At 44.3% G+C, this 19,661-nt stretch overlaps 1 protein-coding gene across 1 annotated transcript; it reads left to right on the top strand.

The window, feature by feature from the left end:
• Positions 1-9,726: 9,726 nt before the first annotated feature.
• On the top strand, positions 9,727-13,778 carry LOC127318348 (chaperone protein dnaJ 49). The gene is made up of 3 exons (XM_051348825.2): positions 9,727-9,866; positions 9,943-11,236; positions 13,415-13,778. The coding sequence occupies exon 2, from the start codon at positions 10,071-10,073 to the stop codon at positions 11,217-11,219; it is 1,149 nt and encodes a 382-aa protein (XP_051204785.1). The 5' UTR covers positions 9,727-9,866; positions 9,943-10,070; the 3' UTR covers positions 11,220-11,236; positions 13,415-13,778.
• Positions 13,779-19,661: the final 5,883 nt, after the last annotated feature.

Genomic DNA, 19,661 nt, shown 5'->3' with positions numbered 1-19,661 from the left:
CATGCTACCAACATAATCCTGATCCAATAATGATGTAAGGCATGTGAACTGAGATCAAATTATTCAAAGAAAATGTCTATAGTTGATATAAGAGATGATAATGCAAGAGTTAAACAAGCTAAAAGTTTTCATGAATATTGCTTTAAAGACATGAAACCATAAAAAGTTCATTAAAGATGTTTTAAGTATCCAGCGTAGGAGTTCTATCCTTCATTCCAAGCATCAAGTAAATTTTCACAACATAGAAGGATTCAGTCAAGTAAAAATAAACATGAACGTCATGAATCAACTGTTTCGAAGCCTACTCAACCGGTGAGCGCAAGCATTTGGTATTGGCACCAGGATGTTATGGCAAAAAGAACATTAATGGGGGTTTGGAAGGCCAATGAAAGAAAGTCTCACAAAGCTATAAGTGATCATCAGACAAGAGGAAGTCTTATAATCGAAGCTATGTAAGGAGTAGTGATTGCCATGCAACAGATGCACATAGAGCTATATGTGTATGAAAGCTCTCAAATGGAACTAGTGGGGGTGCATCCAACTTGGTTGCTCACGAAGACCTAGAGCACTTTTGAGGAAGCTCATCATTGGAATATACAACCCAAGTTCTATAGTGTAAATTCCCCACATAGTTATACTAGTAAAACATGAAAACTCTCTCACATAGAGTATAGGTGCTAAACATGAGCACAAATGATGACTATGAATACTGTAGGTGCTAAAACATGAGCACAAGTGTGGATAAAAGATAGTAATGTTGCCCCCCTTTTTCTTTATTCTTTTTTTTTCTTTTTTCTATTTTTTTGTATTTTTTCTATATTTTTTCTATTTCTTTTTTCGATGGCCTCCATGGATCTTTTCACTTTTAGGGGCAACATCCTAATATGACAACACACTTTTTGGTACAAATAACTCATAATGAACAAAACATGATGTATAAAACTGTATGCCTCTGCCAGTGTAGCAGGATGTGCAATGATCTAGCGTAACATGGGTAAACCACACATCAGCTGTATAGAATCATGAAAAGCAATATATAAATAATAAATGACAACAAGTCATGTAATGTAAAATGAAAGTTGCATGGCAATATATCTCGGAACAGCTATGGAAATGCTGTGGTAGGTAGGTATAGTGGCTGTTTTGAGGAAGATGTATGGGATTATGTGTAGGAGAACAAGAGAAAGTCCTCCCACGGGTTTGGATGTACTGGCGAAGTATGCACAATTCTCAATGTGAGCAAAAGGCAATGCACAGTACCGAAGAGGCTAGCAAATTTGGATGGTGGAAGTGCCAAAAACCGTAGCTTAACATTAGTCAAAAAGAACTCACAAGCTTATTGCAAACAACTAGCAGGTTCAACATTAAGAGCATGATTAAAATTCATTCCAAGGAGGGCCATTCAAGGTGGCACAAATACCCCGCTAGCTCCCTCGACCTTCAGCACAACTTAGTTATTACGATGAACCCTTAGACATGGAAAGCTATCAAGTCCAACTACACCTTCAACCATTTAAGTAGAGTTTATAGTACGACACAAGCTTAAAGACAACAATCCACTACTGATTTTAACTTATTTAAACAGCAAGCTTTACCATCTAAATACCTCAAAACGTTTGCAAAGAATTAGGTTATCAAAGCTCAATGATCTACAAGATTATGCAAGTATTTCATTATACCACTACCACATGCAACATTTTCTGAACCAACCAAATAACAATCAATGCTGAGGCTTTCAGCTTTCGCCATGAACATGAATAATAAATTAAGAACACAAGTGTTCAAATGAAACAGCGGAGCGTGTCTCTCTCCCACAGAAGAATGCTAGGATCCAATTTTATTCAGGAAACAAAAACAAACAAACAAAATAAAAGCACATAGACGCTCCAAATAAAGCACATAAGATGTGGAAGAATTAAAATATAGTTTCACTAGAGATGACCTGATAAGTTGTTGATGAAGAAGGGGATGCCTTGGGCGTCCCCAAGCTTAGACGCTTGAGTCTTCTTGAAATATACTTGGGTGACCCACAGGGGCATCCCCAAGCTTAGGCTCTTCACTCTTCTTGATCACATTATATCACCCTTCTCTCTTGACCCTTGAAAACTTCTGCCACACCAAACTTCTCATAAACTTCATTAGAGGGGTTAGTACTCAAAAAACTTTAATCCACTTTAGTCCTGTAGTGACACATTGCAAGAACTCAATAAAACATTAGCTACAGCTCTCCACGTCTAGAAAGCCTTACTTAAAGTCCACAAGAGACAATGCAAAAAAACAGAGACAGAATCTGCCAAAACAGAACAGCCAGTAAAGATGGAATTTTTCGAGGTACTTCCGTTGCTCAAATCGAAAAACGTGAAACTAATGAAAGTTGCGTACATATCTGAGGATTACTGATACGTCGCAAACATATCTATAATTTTTGATGTTCCATGTTTGTTTTACACCAATTACTATATATTTTAAGGGACTAACCTATTAATAGTTGCAAAAGTGCACAACTTCTTGGTTTCAACTTTGTTGTGCAGGAAATAGGCAAATATGGAAGGAAATAGCTCATTATGGTGAAATATGGAATTTCCCGGAATCTGTCCCTGCTGAACACTTTTCAAAGATCGCTTCAAAAATCCATCAAAACGACGTCCAATGGAAAAGTCGTAAACTACAAAGTTGTAGAGAATTTCAAACCGAATAATTTGAACATCTTATTTGTCCATAACGGACAACGGATGCATCCGGCAGAGCAGAATTACTGCGGAGGTTCGTGCAGTCTTGGGACTCCGAAAGTTGGTGACGTATTTGACACAAACTCTTTCCATACCTGGATATTTCGGCCCAGCCACGAGTTGTGAGGCTCATGAAGGACAGAGGGGAGTCCTAGGAAGGTTCTAGAGGTGCCCAAGAGCCCTTAGATCAAAGGGTCATCCATCCCATGGCCTAGATTGCATCTCCAACACTTTATATTGAGGGGAAACCCTATTTTTGGAGGCCCCCAAGCATTGTCACGAAAATCCTCCTCCTTGGCAGCAGCCAAGGAGGGGGAAACACTCATCTACACCAGCACCAACTCAAGGAAGAAGAAGGCTAAGGGGCGGTGCTCCCCCATGATGCCGGCGGCGGGGAAGGAGTCCCCCGCGCCGCCGCCGCCCACGCCTCCGCATCCCGGCGCTCCTCGCTGAGCCCTCCAACGTCTTCACCGCCATCTCCATCACCAACTCCTCATTGTATTCAGTGGTCCATCCTCTCACAAACTTCTGTACCGCCCTATGTAAACATGGTGTTTGATGCTATAAGTTATAATCCTATGATCTATGTCATGTTGCCATAGTTTATTTGTTCTTTGATTGATTGGTTGTTTCTCTTTGGTTCATTAGAGTTGTATGTTGATATGTTACCGTCCTTGGTGCCCATTATATTTGTGCGCGCATGGATCAAGCACCATAGGGTTGGTAGTACTTGTATACTAGAAGGGGGAAGTTCTGTCGGAGTGACAGAAACCTAAGGACGCAAACCGGATAGTTGCATGTATGAGAGTAAGAGGACCATTTACTTAAGGCTATGGTTGGGGAAACCTTAATGCTTTCTAGTATTTACGGATGTTTGCTAGCAAGTCAATCATATAGTACTTGTAATCCCGGAGGGAGAGCATGTATATTTAGCCTCTCCTACATAGAAAGCTACATCGAAGACATTGAACCCAAGATCTTCACTAATTGATCTTAGACAAAGCCACCACTATTACCACCGCCTTTCCACACTCATGGTACTGTTAGTTTAGTTTGTTTTATTGCTGCAGCACTAATATTTATTCCGTGTATTTTATTGTTCTGCAAAGTCACCTCTCATACCCGTTATCGCTCTAGTTTTATTTCCTAGATATTGCAAACGCTTAGTGTGCGTAGAGTTGTATCAGTGGTTGATAGAACTTGAGAGAATGTTTATCCTACCTTTAGCTCCTCGTTGGGTTCGACACTCTTACTTATCGAAAAGGCTACACGCGATCCCCTATACTTGTGGGTTATCAATTACACATGAATTTTTTCAGGATTTTTAGATTTTTCTACAGAGAGAAAAACTCAAAACCGTGACAGCTAAAAATCTGTTTCTGCGCAGAAATCCAAATCTAGCATCAACTTTCTATTAGAGACTTTACTTGGCACAACAATGCGATAAAATAAAGATACAAATGAGTAGTTACAGAAGTAAGCAAGCTCCTTGACTCAAACAAAAGAAAAATTACAGAAATAAAACAATGGGTTGTCTTCCATAAGCGCTTTTCTTTAACGCCTTTCAGCTAGGCGCAGAAGATTTTAATGATGCTCACATGAAAATAGAAAATGAAGCAAAAGGAGCATCAAGAAGCAAATTCGAAACACATTTAAGTCTAACCCGCTTCCTATGCATAGGAATCTTGTACATAAATAAATTCATGAAGAACAAAGTGACAAGCATAGGAGGATAAAACACGAGTAACTTCAAAATTTTCAGCATGTAGAGAGGTGTTTTAGTACCATGAAAATTTCTACAACCATATTTTCCTCTCTCATAATAATTTCCAGTAGCATCATGAACAAACTCAACAATATAACTATCACATACAACATGCTTTTCATGATTTACAAACACATAATTTTTATCAAGCTCAAAAATAGTGGGATCAAAACTTTCAAACCCACTTTTTAAAAATCTATAACAAGGTGATTGATCATTCTCAAGAGATATGGGACTCCTAGATAAAGTCAAGACCTCTCCAATCCCATTTTCATTAGTAGTACAATTAATATTATCAAGTAACATAGGACCATCATCTAGAGCTTTATCATAAACATTTGCTAAGCAAAACTCTTTAGTACCATGCATTTCGATATCAAGCACAAACAAAACATTATCATAAGATTTATCAAAATAGCATGGATTATCATAGATAACAGTAGCATAATTATTCTCACAAGTTTTACTCATAGGGAATATTTCAAGAGAATATCCACAGGAACATAACATTCATCCTCCTTTGGTAAGCATGGAGGACAATCAAATAGTGTAAAAGATAAAGAGTTACTCTCATTAGAAGGTTGGCATGGGTAGCTAATCCATTCTTCCTCCTTTTGTTCATCACTCTCCTCCTCTTTTTTATCCAATGAGCTTTCAGGTTCATCAATTTCTTCTTTCACAGGTTCCTGCAAATTGTGAGTGCATTCTTGTGCATGAATGACTCTCTCTTTATAATCAATGATATAAGGATTATTGTTGTAATGTTCTATGCAACAATCAAGGATAGAAGAGACATAATCTTTAAGGTCCTTACAAACAATACAAGTTGCATAATTTTTAGCCATGAAGGATTCTATCTCAGAGGCTCAATAAAACAAATTATTCTACTTCTTCGAACCCAAGATGAATATAGTTATTCCAATGATAGTTCACAATTAAAACTTCTTCACTAAAGCCACATTGGAATTTAAGATGTTTAGTATCCTGTTTAGAGCAACAGTTTATATCATGCGTTTAAGCAAGATTTTAGCAATTGTATTCAATTTTTCTAACACGGCACTCATGACTTTACCCTTTCTTGATTCTCTATAATTCATATATAATTCTATAAGCTCCATACAAGTTATGGGTTCTTCCATAACAGCTGTTTTTAATTTTTCGGTTTTTCAAATTTTCATGGATTTTCGGGTATATAAGAAAAATTAAACAAGACAAAAACAAAATAGACAAAAGTAAACTAAGCAAAATAATACTAGACAGAAATAAACTAAGCACAAATAAACTAGACAAAAGTAAACTAAGCAAAACAAAATAAATAAAAACAGAGAGAGAGGTAGAGTGTACTCCCCAGGTGAACTTATGAGTAGAGCTATGCTCCCCGGCAACGGCGCGAGAAAATAGTCTTGATAACCCACAAGTATAGGGGATCGCAACAGTCTTCGAGGGAAGTAAAACCCAAATTTATTGATTCTACATAAGGGGAGACAAAGAATACTTATAAGCATTAACAACTGAGTTGTAAATTCAGCTGCACCTGGAAAAGTACTAGTAACAGGGGTGATGTGAAAGCAGCAGTAATATGAGAGCAATAGTAACAGTAACACAGCAACAATAGCAGTAACACAGAGGCAATGGCACCAGAAAATAGTTGATAATACTTCTAATGGCATATAGGACCGAGTGAGTATTTGATGATGAAAGATGGACCGGGTTCCCAGCTATCTACACTAGTGGTAACTCTCCAATAACAAGTGTTGGGTGAACAAATTACAGTTGGGCAATTGACATAATTATTATAGCATTAAGACAGAACATCTAGTTTATTAATCATGTAGGCATGTTTTCCATATATAGTCATACATGCTCGCAATGAGAAACTTGCATAACATCTTTTGTCCTACCAGCCGGTGGCAGCCGGGCCTCTAGGGAAACTACTGGTAATTAATGTACTCCTTTTAATAGAGTACCGGAGCAAAGCATTAACACTTCGTGAAAACATGTGATCCTCATATCTAAGCCATCCCCTCCAGTTATCCCAGTTGCTGTCACTCTGGGGCCTCGGGTTCCGGACATAGATATGTGCAAACAACTTGTAGATACAATCTAAGCAATAATTATAGAGCTTATATCTAAGATCATGCCACTCGTGCACTAGTGACAAGCATTAAATACAACAAGATTGCAGCAACAATAACTTCACAAACTTTATAGATAGACTGATCATAATGTAACAATTCATCGGATCCCAACAAACACAACACCGATTACATCAGATGGGTCTCAATCATGTAAGGCAGCTCATGAGATCATTGTATTGAAGTACATGGGAGAGAGAGTACCAACTAGCTACTGCTAGAACCCGTAGTCCATGGGGGAACTACTCACGGAGCATGATGAAGGCGGTGGCGTCGATGGAGAAGGCTCCGGGGGTAGATCCCCGTCCCGGCAGGGTGCCAAAACAGGAACTTCTGACCCCTGAAACTAGGTTTCGCGATGGCAGCGGCGCTCCAGGAGTCTTTCTAGAGTATGATAGATATATCTCGGATTTTCGCGTCGTGGGGGGATAAATAGGCAAAGGGGCGATGTCGGTGGAGTCCCGAGGTGGGCTCCCCACACGCCGGTGCGCCTGTGGGCCTGGCCGCGCCGCCCTATGGGAGGAGGCCGTGGGCCTCCCCCTGGCTTGCCCTTCTGGCTCTGTGCGTCCCTCGGAAAATAAAAGGTTTGGCTTTTGTTTCGTCGAATTCCGAGAATATTGCCCGAACAGCTTTTCTGGAACCAAAAACAGCAGAAAACAGGAACTGGCACTGTGGCATCTTGTTAATAGGTTAGTCCCAGAAAATGTATAATAATGATATATAATGCATATAAAACATGTGACAATGATACATAAAACAAGCATGAAACATCAGAAATTATAGATACGTTGGAGACGTATCACCCGATGACGTATTGGATGCGGCTCGGCGGCGCTTTCCATAGGTCCGGTACGATTGATTTTTGGCTCTTTTTACACCAATATAATACTACAACAAACTTTTTTACCTAAATAATGCACATATATTATGTATTTTTAAATACATAATTAGTACATCATAATTAAAAATACCAAGGGGAAGAATCCATGGGCTTAATTTTATAAGGAAATTTGTGAGTTCGCACTGAAGTTGCGAGCACGAAGTCGCGAACAAAGCATGCTAGCACGCATGAGCTCGTGCTAACCATCCCGGCTATGTCGCGGTTGTTATATTTCATGCAACAATTCAAATTGTGATTGAGATTTCGAAAGTTCAACTAGTAGATCAACATGAGACTCATGGTTCATTTTCTTTAAGCACAATAAGTGCTCAACTAGATCATTTTGCAATTGCCGATGAACTTTCTCATCATGAATTCACGCATGGCGGGGAAGTCATCAAACTTCGCTAGAACCCAATGATTAACATCCGCAAGAGAACCCTCTAGGTCATGCGAATAGTTCAACGATCCACATGTATTGCACTCACTCTCGATGATCAAGGTCAGTGGCGGAGCTTGGGAGAAAGTGCAGGGGAGGCGAAATGCAAAATATGAGGATTTGGGGGAGGCAAAAGTCTAACTTTGTTTTCTTCCAAGCTGCTCCAAAACAAGATCCCTTCATAGTTTGCTAAAAAGCTGGGGGGTGCCCCTGGCATACACTAAGCTACGCCCCTGATCAAGGTGTGCATGATCACACAGACATGTATGAACTCCCACATACGATCTCTCAACTTGGTAAGAATAGGGTACATGACAATAGAAAAAATGAGCCTAGCTATCCACATCCTTCCTACAACTCTCTTGGCGCATTGCAAACCAAGATTTTTCCGACTTGTAGGGTTGAAGATTATATTCACAAATATCAACCATTTTAGATAGATGTCATCGTCTAAGGTTTATTCTATTGGTTTCCATTGATTCCATAGTTGCACTCGAGAGCATGACCTGTGACAAGCCTCTCAAACATCGGAAAGAATTGCAACAAGTTGATGACATTGTAATATCCCGCCATAACAAAGAAATAGTGCCAAATCCACATGTTGCCACAAGGCACTACACACTCCAACATGACCTTATACAAGCCTTGTTCAGTGAATGGACAATTCTTCCATTCTCAATGCAGAAAATTGATCCTTCCAAGCATCCTAGAAAATCATTTACCTAAGTTTTGTGACATGATTTGGGTTGTGTCTGTTACACTTGGTTCTCTCAAATAGATGCGAGTTTTGAAACATGATTCGAGTTTTGTGACGGAATAACCAAACACTCCCACCACTTCTATGAAAAACATGTACATGGATTCAATACGTGTGGTCTTCGCCATGTGTAGAGGCACCAACTCCATATGCAAGTAACCTCATATAGTAGTGTATTTTTAATAGATGATGAAAAATCAACAATTCAAGTGCAATATGTCTTTAATTTGAAGTGGCCATCCCCTCGCTCCATATACAAAGACAAGTGGGCACATCATTCTTTATCCTAAAGTGCCGACGTAAATCGTTCTGCCCATGTGTTGGGTCATCTACAAAATAGCCGCGCCTGTAAACCGAAAAGACAAGGGAAATCTTCAACTGATCCTCATCACCGGCATACATTGGCTTCCTCTAGCATCATTTTTTTTGGAACATGAACTAATCGAACAATGGAGCTATGAAACAACAAAGCACCATATCAAATTTACCTAGGAAAACAGTAAAACCATGAAACAGTGTAACACGCTATCCATTGGTTTGTAATATTTCATGGCATTTTTATTACTATCCCAAAAAAGTAAAGGGATAAAATGAAGTGCAGATGTGACCCATCGCGAAGCGTGGACAAAGGACGCTAGTCCGGAAAATGGAATAGCTAATAGCTTGGGCTGAAAGGAAATAATCATTAATGCACGTCCGAAAAGGCAACTTACCAAAAAAAGGGAAAGGTCGTCAATAGAGGCTTACTTTTTTGAATTTTCAGAACACTAAAATACATAACTGATTTTTCAGAATGACTAGAATTATTTTACAGTAGCAAAATTAGAATGGCTGAAGAAAATGTGATTTTTAGCGGTGCTGAACTGATGTATTTTTTAGCAGATTTTTTAGCACAGCTAAAGTTATGTGATTGTGAGCTGGAGTTTTGTTTAAGTTGCAATGGGCTTGATATTTGTTCAGAATCTGGTCTAAACCCAGAGGCTTGGACTTGGCCAACAACGTCTGCGCCCTTTTCCGTTCACGCGTCGACAAGGAAACAAAATTCCAACAAAAGAGGTTTGGGGTCGTCGCGTCAGCGCTGCCCAATCTCTTCTCCCCTCCCTTCTCTCCCAACCTCTCCTACTCCGCCCCGTCGCCGATCCGGCCGCCAACTCCGACGAGGTAAGCATACCACGCAGATTCGCTCTTCCAATTCATCTGTCCAGGATTTGATCCCTTCTCGGAACCACCTACTCAGATTGGATTCGATTCGAGTGTACTGGACTGAAGCCGATCCGATCTGCCCTGATCGGATTTGTGCTGGCTTCTGGAGAAGCTTGAGGACGGCTAGCTCGCCGTCGCGCGGCCAGATCTGCCGCACCCGCCATGGATGGCAACAAGGACGACGCGATCAAGGCCATGCGCATCGGCAAGGATGCCCTCGACGCCGGCGACACCGACCGCGCCCTCAAGTTTCTGTCCAAGGCCAAGCGGCTAGACCCCTCGCTCCCCATCGACCAACTCCTCAACCCCATCCTCAACAAGGACGACCCGTCCTCCTCACCGGCCTCGTCATCTTCCTCATCCGCCCCACAGCCCCCGCCGCCCTCTCGAGCAGCAGCAGCAGCAGAAGCCACTGGGGCTGATGGCTTGAGAGAGAGGAAGCAGAAGGGCAAGAAGAAGGAGGGGGATCAGAACGGTGGTGATACTTCTGGGGTGAGGACGTACACGGAGGAGCAGCTGGAGGTGGTGCATCAGATCAAGAAGAACACAAGGGATTACTACAAGATCCTGGGCCTTGAGAAGGACTGCACCGTCGAGGACGTGCGCAAGGCTTACCGCAAGCTCTCTCTCAAGGTGCACCCTGACAAGAACAAGGCTCCCGGTGCCGAGGATGCCTTCAAGGCCGTCTCCAAGGCCTTCCAGTGCCTCAGCGACGCGGAGAGCCGCAAGCGCTTTGATCTTGTTGGTTCTGATGAGCCGCCGGCATACAATAGGAGGGCGGCATCCACTGCCCGTTCGTACAATGGGTTCTACCAGGATGACATTGACCCAGATGAGATTTTCAGGAACTTCTTCTTTGGTGGGATGGCTCCTGCAAATACCAGGCAGTTTGGACAGTTTGGAGCGTATCATTTCAGGACTGGCGGAGTGCACCATACTCAGGGGGCGCAGCAGGGTTCTGGTGGTTCCAATGTTCGAATGCTTGTCCAGCTCTTGCCTGTCCTGCTGCTTCTGTTGCTCAACTTCCTGCCATCCTCTGAACCCGTCTACTCCCTCTCCCGCTCCTACCCTTATGAGCACAAGTTCCAAACCCCACGTGGAGTCGCATACTATGTCAAGTTGCCTAATTTTGAGGAGCAGTATCCACACCAGAGCACTGAGCGTACAACACTCGAGCGCCATGTTGAGAGGGATTACTACTCCATAATAACACAGAATTGTAGGGTTGAGATGCAGCGTCGCCAGTGGGGGTTAGCCTACCAGACACCGCACTGTGACATGCTTCAGAAATTTGAGGCCACTGCACAGTAATTCCTCCATGTCATAAGGTGTGGATTCACTCTCTGCATATTATTTTGCACTAGCCATAATAATACTGTATCATTGATGATTCTCTATGTAGTTCTTTGCAACCTTACATGACCTGTATCATGAGATTTTCTCTGTTCTATGTGACCTTACTCAGTTAAGGTGTTATATCCTACTTCTATTTAGTCCTGTTAAGGGTGCATTGACATGTCAAGTGAGTTGCTATTGACCTGAATATTTATCCATCTGGTTTTGATTGTGAAAGAATTTAAGTGGAAGATTTCATTTCATTCTAGTTAATGGACATGTGGGTCCAACATATTATCTTGTCCTTATTACTAGGCAATACATAGGTAACTGTACCTTGCCCTGCCAGTTGGCGGCCTGTACGGCTGAAAGATAACCAAAACATCATCCTACAATATTATGCTCATCTGTTATAGCTATACTATGCCATGGAAGCGGCCCCATTAAGAATATATGGGTGTTAATTTTGCCAATTTTGAAGAGCCGCTACAGCTCTGCAGCTTAATTGTCCAAGCTAAATCCATCGATACTAAGTCTTATGCTAGGTTGTTCTAACCACTGGCATGCCCATACTATTAGGGAAAGATCTGTCAACTGTGTTATATTTTCATCCTAGTTGTATTCTCTCACTGGATGTTTGTTGCTGTACTCCCGACACTTGGCATGTGTCGTGGCATTGTAGGATGCCCTAGCCTCTGGGCATGTTGTAGCCAACCTAAGTGTAGCTGTATCCATAACTCAACTCTACCACTATTGAGTTTTAACTAGCGAATGAATTATATTTTTTTGTTACTGCCTCTATATTCTCGATTGTTGCTCCCTTGCCACTGCTCTACTCTCCGCTGCTGCCTCTCCCTCTGTCATCGCCTCTATTCCCCCACCATCGCTATGCCATAGGCTGTTAATTTCTCACTGGAGGGCCTTGCTGGTTGCCTAGGCCACTGCCTAGCGCTAAAGCAGAACGTCTTGCCACTTCCCAGCACTGACGTGTCTGGCAGGTTACTCTTGACCTTCTGAAGGGGCCCACTGTTTGGGTTTAGCGGAGCTGCTTCTTCAGTATTGTAGGCCAATGAAATCACCAGTGTATAGCACCATCGATGATGATAGTAGCATCGATGATGATGACTTCCCACACCATATCTTTTCATCTTGCCCCAGCCTCCGCCTTTACCTCCCCACCCCACTCCACTGTCTCCTTTTCCTCTTGATTTCTCATCTGAGAGCTTGGTTCCTCATCGGAGAGCCTTGCCACATGCGTAGCCTGCAACATAAAGCAAAAGTGTAGCATTTGGTGACCACCAATTTAATAATTAGAATGGCCTTTTGTTTAACAAAACAGTTGTGTAGCTTGTTCAGTGATCTGGCTCATGTAATAGGAACTTCAGACTTCAGTTTTGCAAGCCTGCCCAATGGTGTGAACTGTGCATTTGAAATTCGTAGGGTTCTTAAGGTTATTTTACACCCCAATAGATTTAGACTGTTGAGGTTTATCCCAAGGGTGATGTCAGGTTGCTTGGATAAGTTAAATACCTTATGCTGCATCAGTTTGCATTGCACAGTAAACAAGCAATGCTGACCATAAAAATGGTGAACATAGTGCAGTTCATGAAATACATTGAATTAATGTGTACACAGGCAATGTTTGCGAGTATTACACTGTAAAAAAGCTTGCCAGGGTTGTTTTGTTGGTATCAAGATTTACATATATATTCATTCTTCCTAGTTCACTCTAGCTATTCTTAATTTCGTCAAATATATAATTTGTGAACTTTATCTACAGTGGACATAATTTGCGTACGAATGCTTGCGCGAAGCATTATCCATACAAGTATAACTTGAAGGGATTAGTGCCCATGTTGGATTACGAAGTTTGCGTGTGTATTGTGTGTTGTGTTAGTGAGAGATGGTAAATGACAATTTGAAGGGAACATCATGCTATTTGACAATGCTTGGATCTATTTGATCATTAACTGTCACTCGTTAATGTTTGCGACAGCTAGTCAAAATGTCAAACTCTAGTATAACTTCGGACAGTCTGTTCTTGTTTATCTAAAGGGTAGGATGTGGGATGGGCTACAATGCATCTTCAATTACATAGCAGCATTGTTTGACTTGAATGATTTTACTACTTCGTGACAGTTTTTTTGATTCTCCAATTTATACGATTGCAGGGAACAAGTTAGGCATTCGGTCACGGTGTAAAGGTTTTCCAATACTTGCTCCGTTGATTATCAAGTCCAAATTCGGAGGTGGGACAAGTTAGCCTGGACTGGTAGTAATTTTTGTGCAATAAGTGCCTTCGATGACTATACACACCACCTTGATGCTGTCTTAATAGTGTTGATGAGCATGCAGCAGTAACGACTTGAAACATATGTAATTTGCTACGTTTTCATAGGGTTTGGTCATTATGTATATGTATATGAAGCATCCGTCTTTCTTTTTTTCTTCTAATGTTATTGAGGAATATACCTGACTTAGCAGACAATACAGTTTACAGTGCCACTGAAACAAATTTCGTTCTGCGTGTTCTTACCTTGTCTTGTCCGAAGTTGCACTGACGATATGCCATAGAAAGGAATGGTGTCTTCTTACTGGAAACTATGTATGCCATCGCACTCTTCACACTGAGCATAGTAGGGATGGAGCGGATTCTCTAACTTGCTGAAGACAAGTCATGGAGGTACAGTACTCTAACTTGCCATCACAACCACCAGATCAAAATTGAAGGACCCAGATCAATTCAGGAAACACTGCACATGCATTTTACTATAGCCGGCTATTGCAAGTTGGGGGGTAGGAGAGTGGTTGTGAAGTCATACAGGAATTAGAAACAGATTTAAACAAGAATATGTACTCTCCCATAATAAGTGTTGTGGTTTTATTCAGAGAGTACTACCAATTTAAACTAAGAGCATCTCCAATCGCGTCCCCCAAACGACTTTTTTTGCTTGTGTCGCGTTTGGGGGACGTTGCGCCCCAGTCGTGTCCCCAAAACGCCGCCCCGAACTTTTTTAAGGGTTTTTGAAAACACAACCATTTATTAAATATAACATACAAATAAATATGTCTGCGGAGATTATTTTTAAATTAAAATACAACAAACAATAAAACAACTAAACAAATGTAATAAATAGGGCTAGATCTTGCTGATAATCCTTTGATCCTCCACAAATGCTCAACGAGATCAGCTTGAAGTTGATCATGAACATTGTTGTCACGGATCTCTGCGTGCATGGCGAGGAAATCAACGAAATCTGCAGGCAACTCATGATCAACCTCCGCAAGAGGGCCCTGACAGTCATAGGGACCAACATGTGTCCTGACATGATTCTTGCGGTCATCCTCGATGATTATGTTGTGCATGATTACACAAGCCTGCATCACCTCCCACATTTAGTCGTGAGACCAGCTTAGAGCAGGGTAGCGAACAATTGCAAATTAAGCTTGAAGCACACCAAATGCCCGCTCGATATCCTTCCTGCAAACCTCCTGTTGCACAACAAAGTGGGAATTCTTCTTACCTGATGGAGCTGAGATTGTTTTGACAAAAGTGACCCATTTTGAATATATACCATCAGCTAGATAATAGCCTTTGGTATATTGGTGGCCATTGATCTCATAGTTGCATGGTGGAGCATGCCCTTCCACTAGTCTGCTGAACACCAGAGACTGCTGCAACACGTTGATATCATTGTATGATCCCGCCATGTCAAATCCACAGGTCATAATCTGCCACAGCTTCAAGCACCACACTGCAATATCCATGACGCCCTTTGTATATACCTTGCCAAGCAAACGGGCAGTTCTTCCATGACCAGTGCATGCAATCGATGCTTCCAAGCATTCCAGAGAATCCTCTGGCAGCATTTTGTGCCATGATCCTTGCAGTCTCTTCCTCAGTTGGCCCTCTCAAGTAGTATTTGCCAAACTTTCCCACCACATCTCGGCAAAACTTGTACATGCACTCAATGGTAGTAGACTCACTCATGCGAAGGTAGTCGTCCTGTGTATCAGTAGGTGCTCCGTATGCAAGCATCCTCATGGCGGAGGTGCACTTCTGAATCGACGAGAACCCGACAACGCCGACATTGTCGTGCTTGAGCTTGAAGTAGGGGTCGAACTCCCAAACGCCGTGGAGGATAATCATGAACAGGCCCTTGCTGATCCTATATCGGCGCCGAAAATTTTCGTGTGTTGCGTCATCTGCAAAGTAGTCGTTGTGCAGCATGGTATGCCCCTCCATCCTCTGCCGGGGCTTCGACCTCTTTCTCCGTGGCCTTGATCCTTTGCGGCGCGGCCTCTTCTTCTTCTCCGCCTCGGCGTCAAGCATGTCCTAGAGGGACGCGATGATCAGCAAATGCTCCCGGAGGTCGTCGTCGAAGGCTTGCTCGTCCTCCAGCAGTAGGGCAAGCATCTCGTCGTCGCTATCCATATCTGAAGCAAAATCAATGGTTCAAATTGCGCCGCGGCAGACGAGGCAACGAACAACGGCCAATCGCGCCTACCTGGCAAGTCGTCGAGCACGTTGTGTGCGTAGAGGTGAGGCGGATTTGATGCCGCGTTCTGGGACACGCTGGCGAAGCGGTGGCGGCGAAACATCCGGCGAGAGTGCCAGCCACGACGACGGTGCCGACTCTCAGAAGAGATCAGCCGTCAAAACGGCCGGCAAATCCAGCGGTGGCGGAGGGGTGGGAGGCGCGGGAGGGAAGGCGCGACGAGAAAAAAGGTACGAAGCAACGGTTTATGGAAATAGTCGCCGACAAGTGGGAGCCCGCCTCGCTTTTTGTTGTGTCCGGCGTGCTCGGAGCGTCATCTGTGGGGCGGGGACGGGCTCGGGGCGCCGGACACCGTATCAGGCCGCATCGTACAAAAAGAGGCTTTGGGGGACGCGGCTGGGAACGTTTTTTTGTCCGGCACGCCCCAAATCCCTTTGGGGAACGTTTTGGGGGACGCGACTGGAGATGCTCAGCCGTCTCCCTGGGAAGGCCCCCAGGACCCCTTTTTTTTCATCCGGATGGACGAAAATGACAGAGTCGCACCCCCGGATCCTCGTTTTCGCCTCGATTTGGGAGCGTCATCTGCGAGCTCAGGTCATCCCCCCCCGGGGAGCGCTCGGAGAGTCCGGAGGAAACAAAAGCGCGGGAAACATCAAGAAAACTTTTCGCGCGGCTGGTGGCCCCGACTTGTCGGTGAGAAAGACCAATCGTCTTCCGCGCGCTACAAAATCCCATCGCCGGTCAGACTTCGCCGGATGCGTAGCTTCCACGCGGTGAGTTAATGCCATCACCTCGAATTCACACGCGGCTCCATCTATTTATCGCCGAACTACCGCGTCTGGCCGCATTCACCACCATCGTCTCCCTTCTCTCCCCAGCCCAGTCTTCTCTCCCCAATCCTCCTCAAGCGAGCAATGGCGGGCAACGGCGAAGGCGCGTAGGACAACGGCTTCGGCCGACGTTCCCTACACCAGTGGGAGGCGGGACTTCTGCACATGGCGGGCTACCCGGCGCCGCCGGACTTCCGCGCGCCTGGAGGATGGCGCCTGAGCGCGGGGGCGTCCCGATTCAGCCGCTTCCGGTGGGAGCCGACGCGCTCGACGCCGCGATCGACGCTGTGCGAGTCGCCCTCAGCGACGAGCAGCGCGCGGAGGAGTAGTACCTTCCCGACAACTACGATGCCTGGAACGAGTTCTTCCATCGCCGGTACGAATGGGAACTCGCAGCGTACGACGGTCCTCCCCCTCCTCCAGCGCGTAATAACGACGACAGCCGCCGCCGCTGGCGGAGCGCGCCGGGCCGCATACTCGAGAGTGTGCTCGCGCACATCGAGGGCGGCAACTCCCCCTTCCTGGGGATGCCGCCGCCGGCGGCGGTGCCTTCCGTGTCGCGCTGACACGTCCTGGCCGGGGTCGACGTCAAGGTTTCGGCATGTAGGATGCCATTTTTTTAATTTTAGTTTATGTTTCCCTTTGGCCGAATTCAAATATATTACGGATTCGGCCTATATATGTATGAACTCGTCTATATATGTTAAATATATCTAAATTTTGCCTATATTTGAGCGTATTTCGTCTGGTTTTGTCTGAAATCGCTTATATTTGTTCAAATTTACATCCACCTGGACTCGCGGAAATATGATCCTCACCAAGGCAAAAGTTACATCCATCCGATGCTAAATAGTGCCGGATTCGCCTGGGGAGCCCAACGGCTGAAGATGCTCTAAGACCCCAACATCTATTATGGATGAGAAAATTGCACAAACCAGCAACTCTTGGGGTCATTGTTGCACAAACCAGTGAATCAAATATTTTGTTGCACAAATCAGTGACTCTCTAAGGGTAATTGATTGCATGGAGCTCTAATTAACAGATTATCCAAATAAACAACATGCTTGCAGAGAGGATTAAAACGGTTATTAGATGGATAGGCTCCAAACGAGTTTCCACACGAGCGGTTTTCAGCCGCGTCCCCCAAACACGTTTTTATCCGGCGCGGCTTGATATGGTGTCCGGCGCCCCGAGGCCGTCCCCGCTACACAGGGGATGCTTCGGGCACGCCGGACACAATGAAAAGCGAGGCGGGGAGTGGCGGGGCCGACCGAAGCGTCGCGGCTTTGACTTAATGACGACGGAGGGACAGGCGAGACGTCTCGTCGGTGCTGTGCAGCCTCCGCGCGTTGTCGGCGTTCGCACGACACCGCGCGTTCCCGCGCTTTCTTCCCGCTGTTTCTCGCCTCCTTCCTGCGCTTTTTTCCCGACGCCGGCGTCTATAAAAGGCCCTCCTGGCTCAATATAATGGCAGCCACCACAGCCACCGGCACCCCTTTCTCCGCCACAAGCCCTCGTCGCTCCACTGCCATCTCGTCCACCACCACTGCGCAATGATGAACCGCCCCGGTGATGGCTAGTTCCCTCCACCGCCGTCTCATCCACCGCCACCTCCACCACCGGATTCGCAGTTCGACATCTCCGCCGCCGCCCAGGAAGAGCGGCGAATGCACGGGACGGAGATTTGGCGTGAAGGGCGGCGGCAGCGGCGGGAGGCACTCGAGCAGTCGGTCCCGTTTGGGTGACGCGACTGGAGATGCTCTTAGAAACTAAAATCTGAATGATTTTGTATCACTGGACGTCCCTAAGATATTGGAGTCGGTGTAAAAAAAAAACCTCACCGCCTCTAAGCGGCGGTGATGACCGAATAATCCACCCGGATCTGCTATATATGGGCCGTCTGAATGTCTACGGGCTATCCTTGTTTTCACAGTTGTTGTCTGCAGCCATGTGACCATCTAAATATTATCACACCGCTCTGGTGAATAAGCCGGAGCGTCCGGTATACGTCGTCGCCCTCCTTGCGATTCCCATTCCTTGGGAAAACAATCCAATTGGATAACGTTGGGCGGAAATTCCAGTGCAACATAGCTGTTATTTCCGGATTTCCGATTTTTTCGGACAGTAAAAACTAGCCATTGTATAATAAATCAAGACTCGAACCCGGTTTTTATTTGACGCCTCCTCCAAAGAATAAAATCTCTAGGCGGGCGTATTTTCTGACCGTCCCTCAATCGACCCAGGGGGAGGTTTTATTTTCCACCACCTCCGAAAATTCTTTTATTGCCGACAGGCTAACCGCCTCCAAAATTATTGGAGACAGGTTTTAATTCGAGCACCTCCGAAAATATTTGATTGAAGGCGGTTAATTCCTTAGTGGCACCTACTTAAAGAAAACCGTTCATGGAGAAACTCGTTTGGAGCCTATCCATCTAATAACCGTTTTACTCCTCTCTGCAAGCATGTTGTTTAATTGCATAATCTGTTAATTAGAGCTCCATGCAACCAATTACCTCTAGAGTCACTGGTTTGTGCAACAAAATATTTGAGTCACTGGTTTGTGCAACAATAACCCCAAGAGTTGCTGGTTTGTGCAATTTTCTCATTATGGATCGGATTGGAGGGAGTATATGGATATGGATGCACCAATTCATTCGGGTTGGAGAACTATTACAGTTTACTTTTTTTTTTTATGGTATGCATGATTAGGACCGTGGTTGTACGTCTTGTCCACCAGGGATCAGCCGTATGCTTGACGTCCATTGTATTTCATTAAAACGATATGATCTTTTAGTCGGAGGTGGCGTCTCGCTAATAGTGGGACATCTGAAAAAAAAAACTAATCAGATGATTAGGAGGGTGGTTCTACGCCTTGTCCACCCGAGATCAAGCCGTATGCTTGGCGTCCTGCTTGTTCCACTAAAACGATATGCTCTTTTAGTTGGATGTGGTGTCTGGCTAATAGTGAAATATCTGCAAAAAACCAATCAGATGATATTAGGAGGGTGGTTGTATGTCTTATCCACCCGAGATCAAGCCGTATGCTTGACGCCCTGTGTGTTCCACTAAAATAATATGCTCTTTCAGTC

The sequence above is a fragment of the Lolium perenne genome, chromosome 3 (genome assembly GCF_019359855.2).
Source record: "Lolium perenne isolate Kyuss_39 chromosome 3, Kyuss_2.0, whole genome shotgun sequence".
Classification (NCBI taxonomy): domain Eukaryota; kingdom Viridiplantae; phylum Streptophyta; class Magnoliopsida; order Poales; family Poaceae; genus Lolium; species Lolium perenne.
The sequence above is the reverse complement of the archived record's forward strand: the minus strand, read 5'-3'. Positions and strand labels throughout refer to the sequence as shown.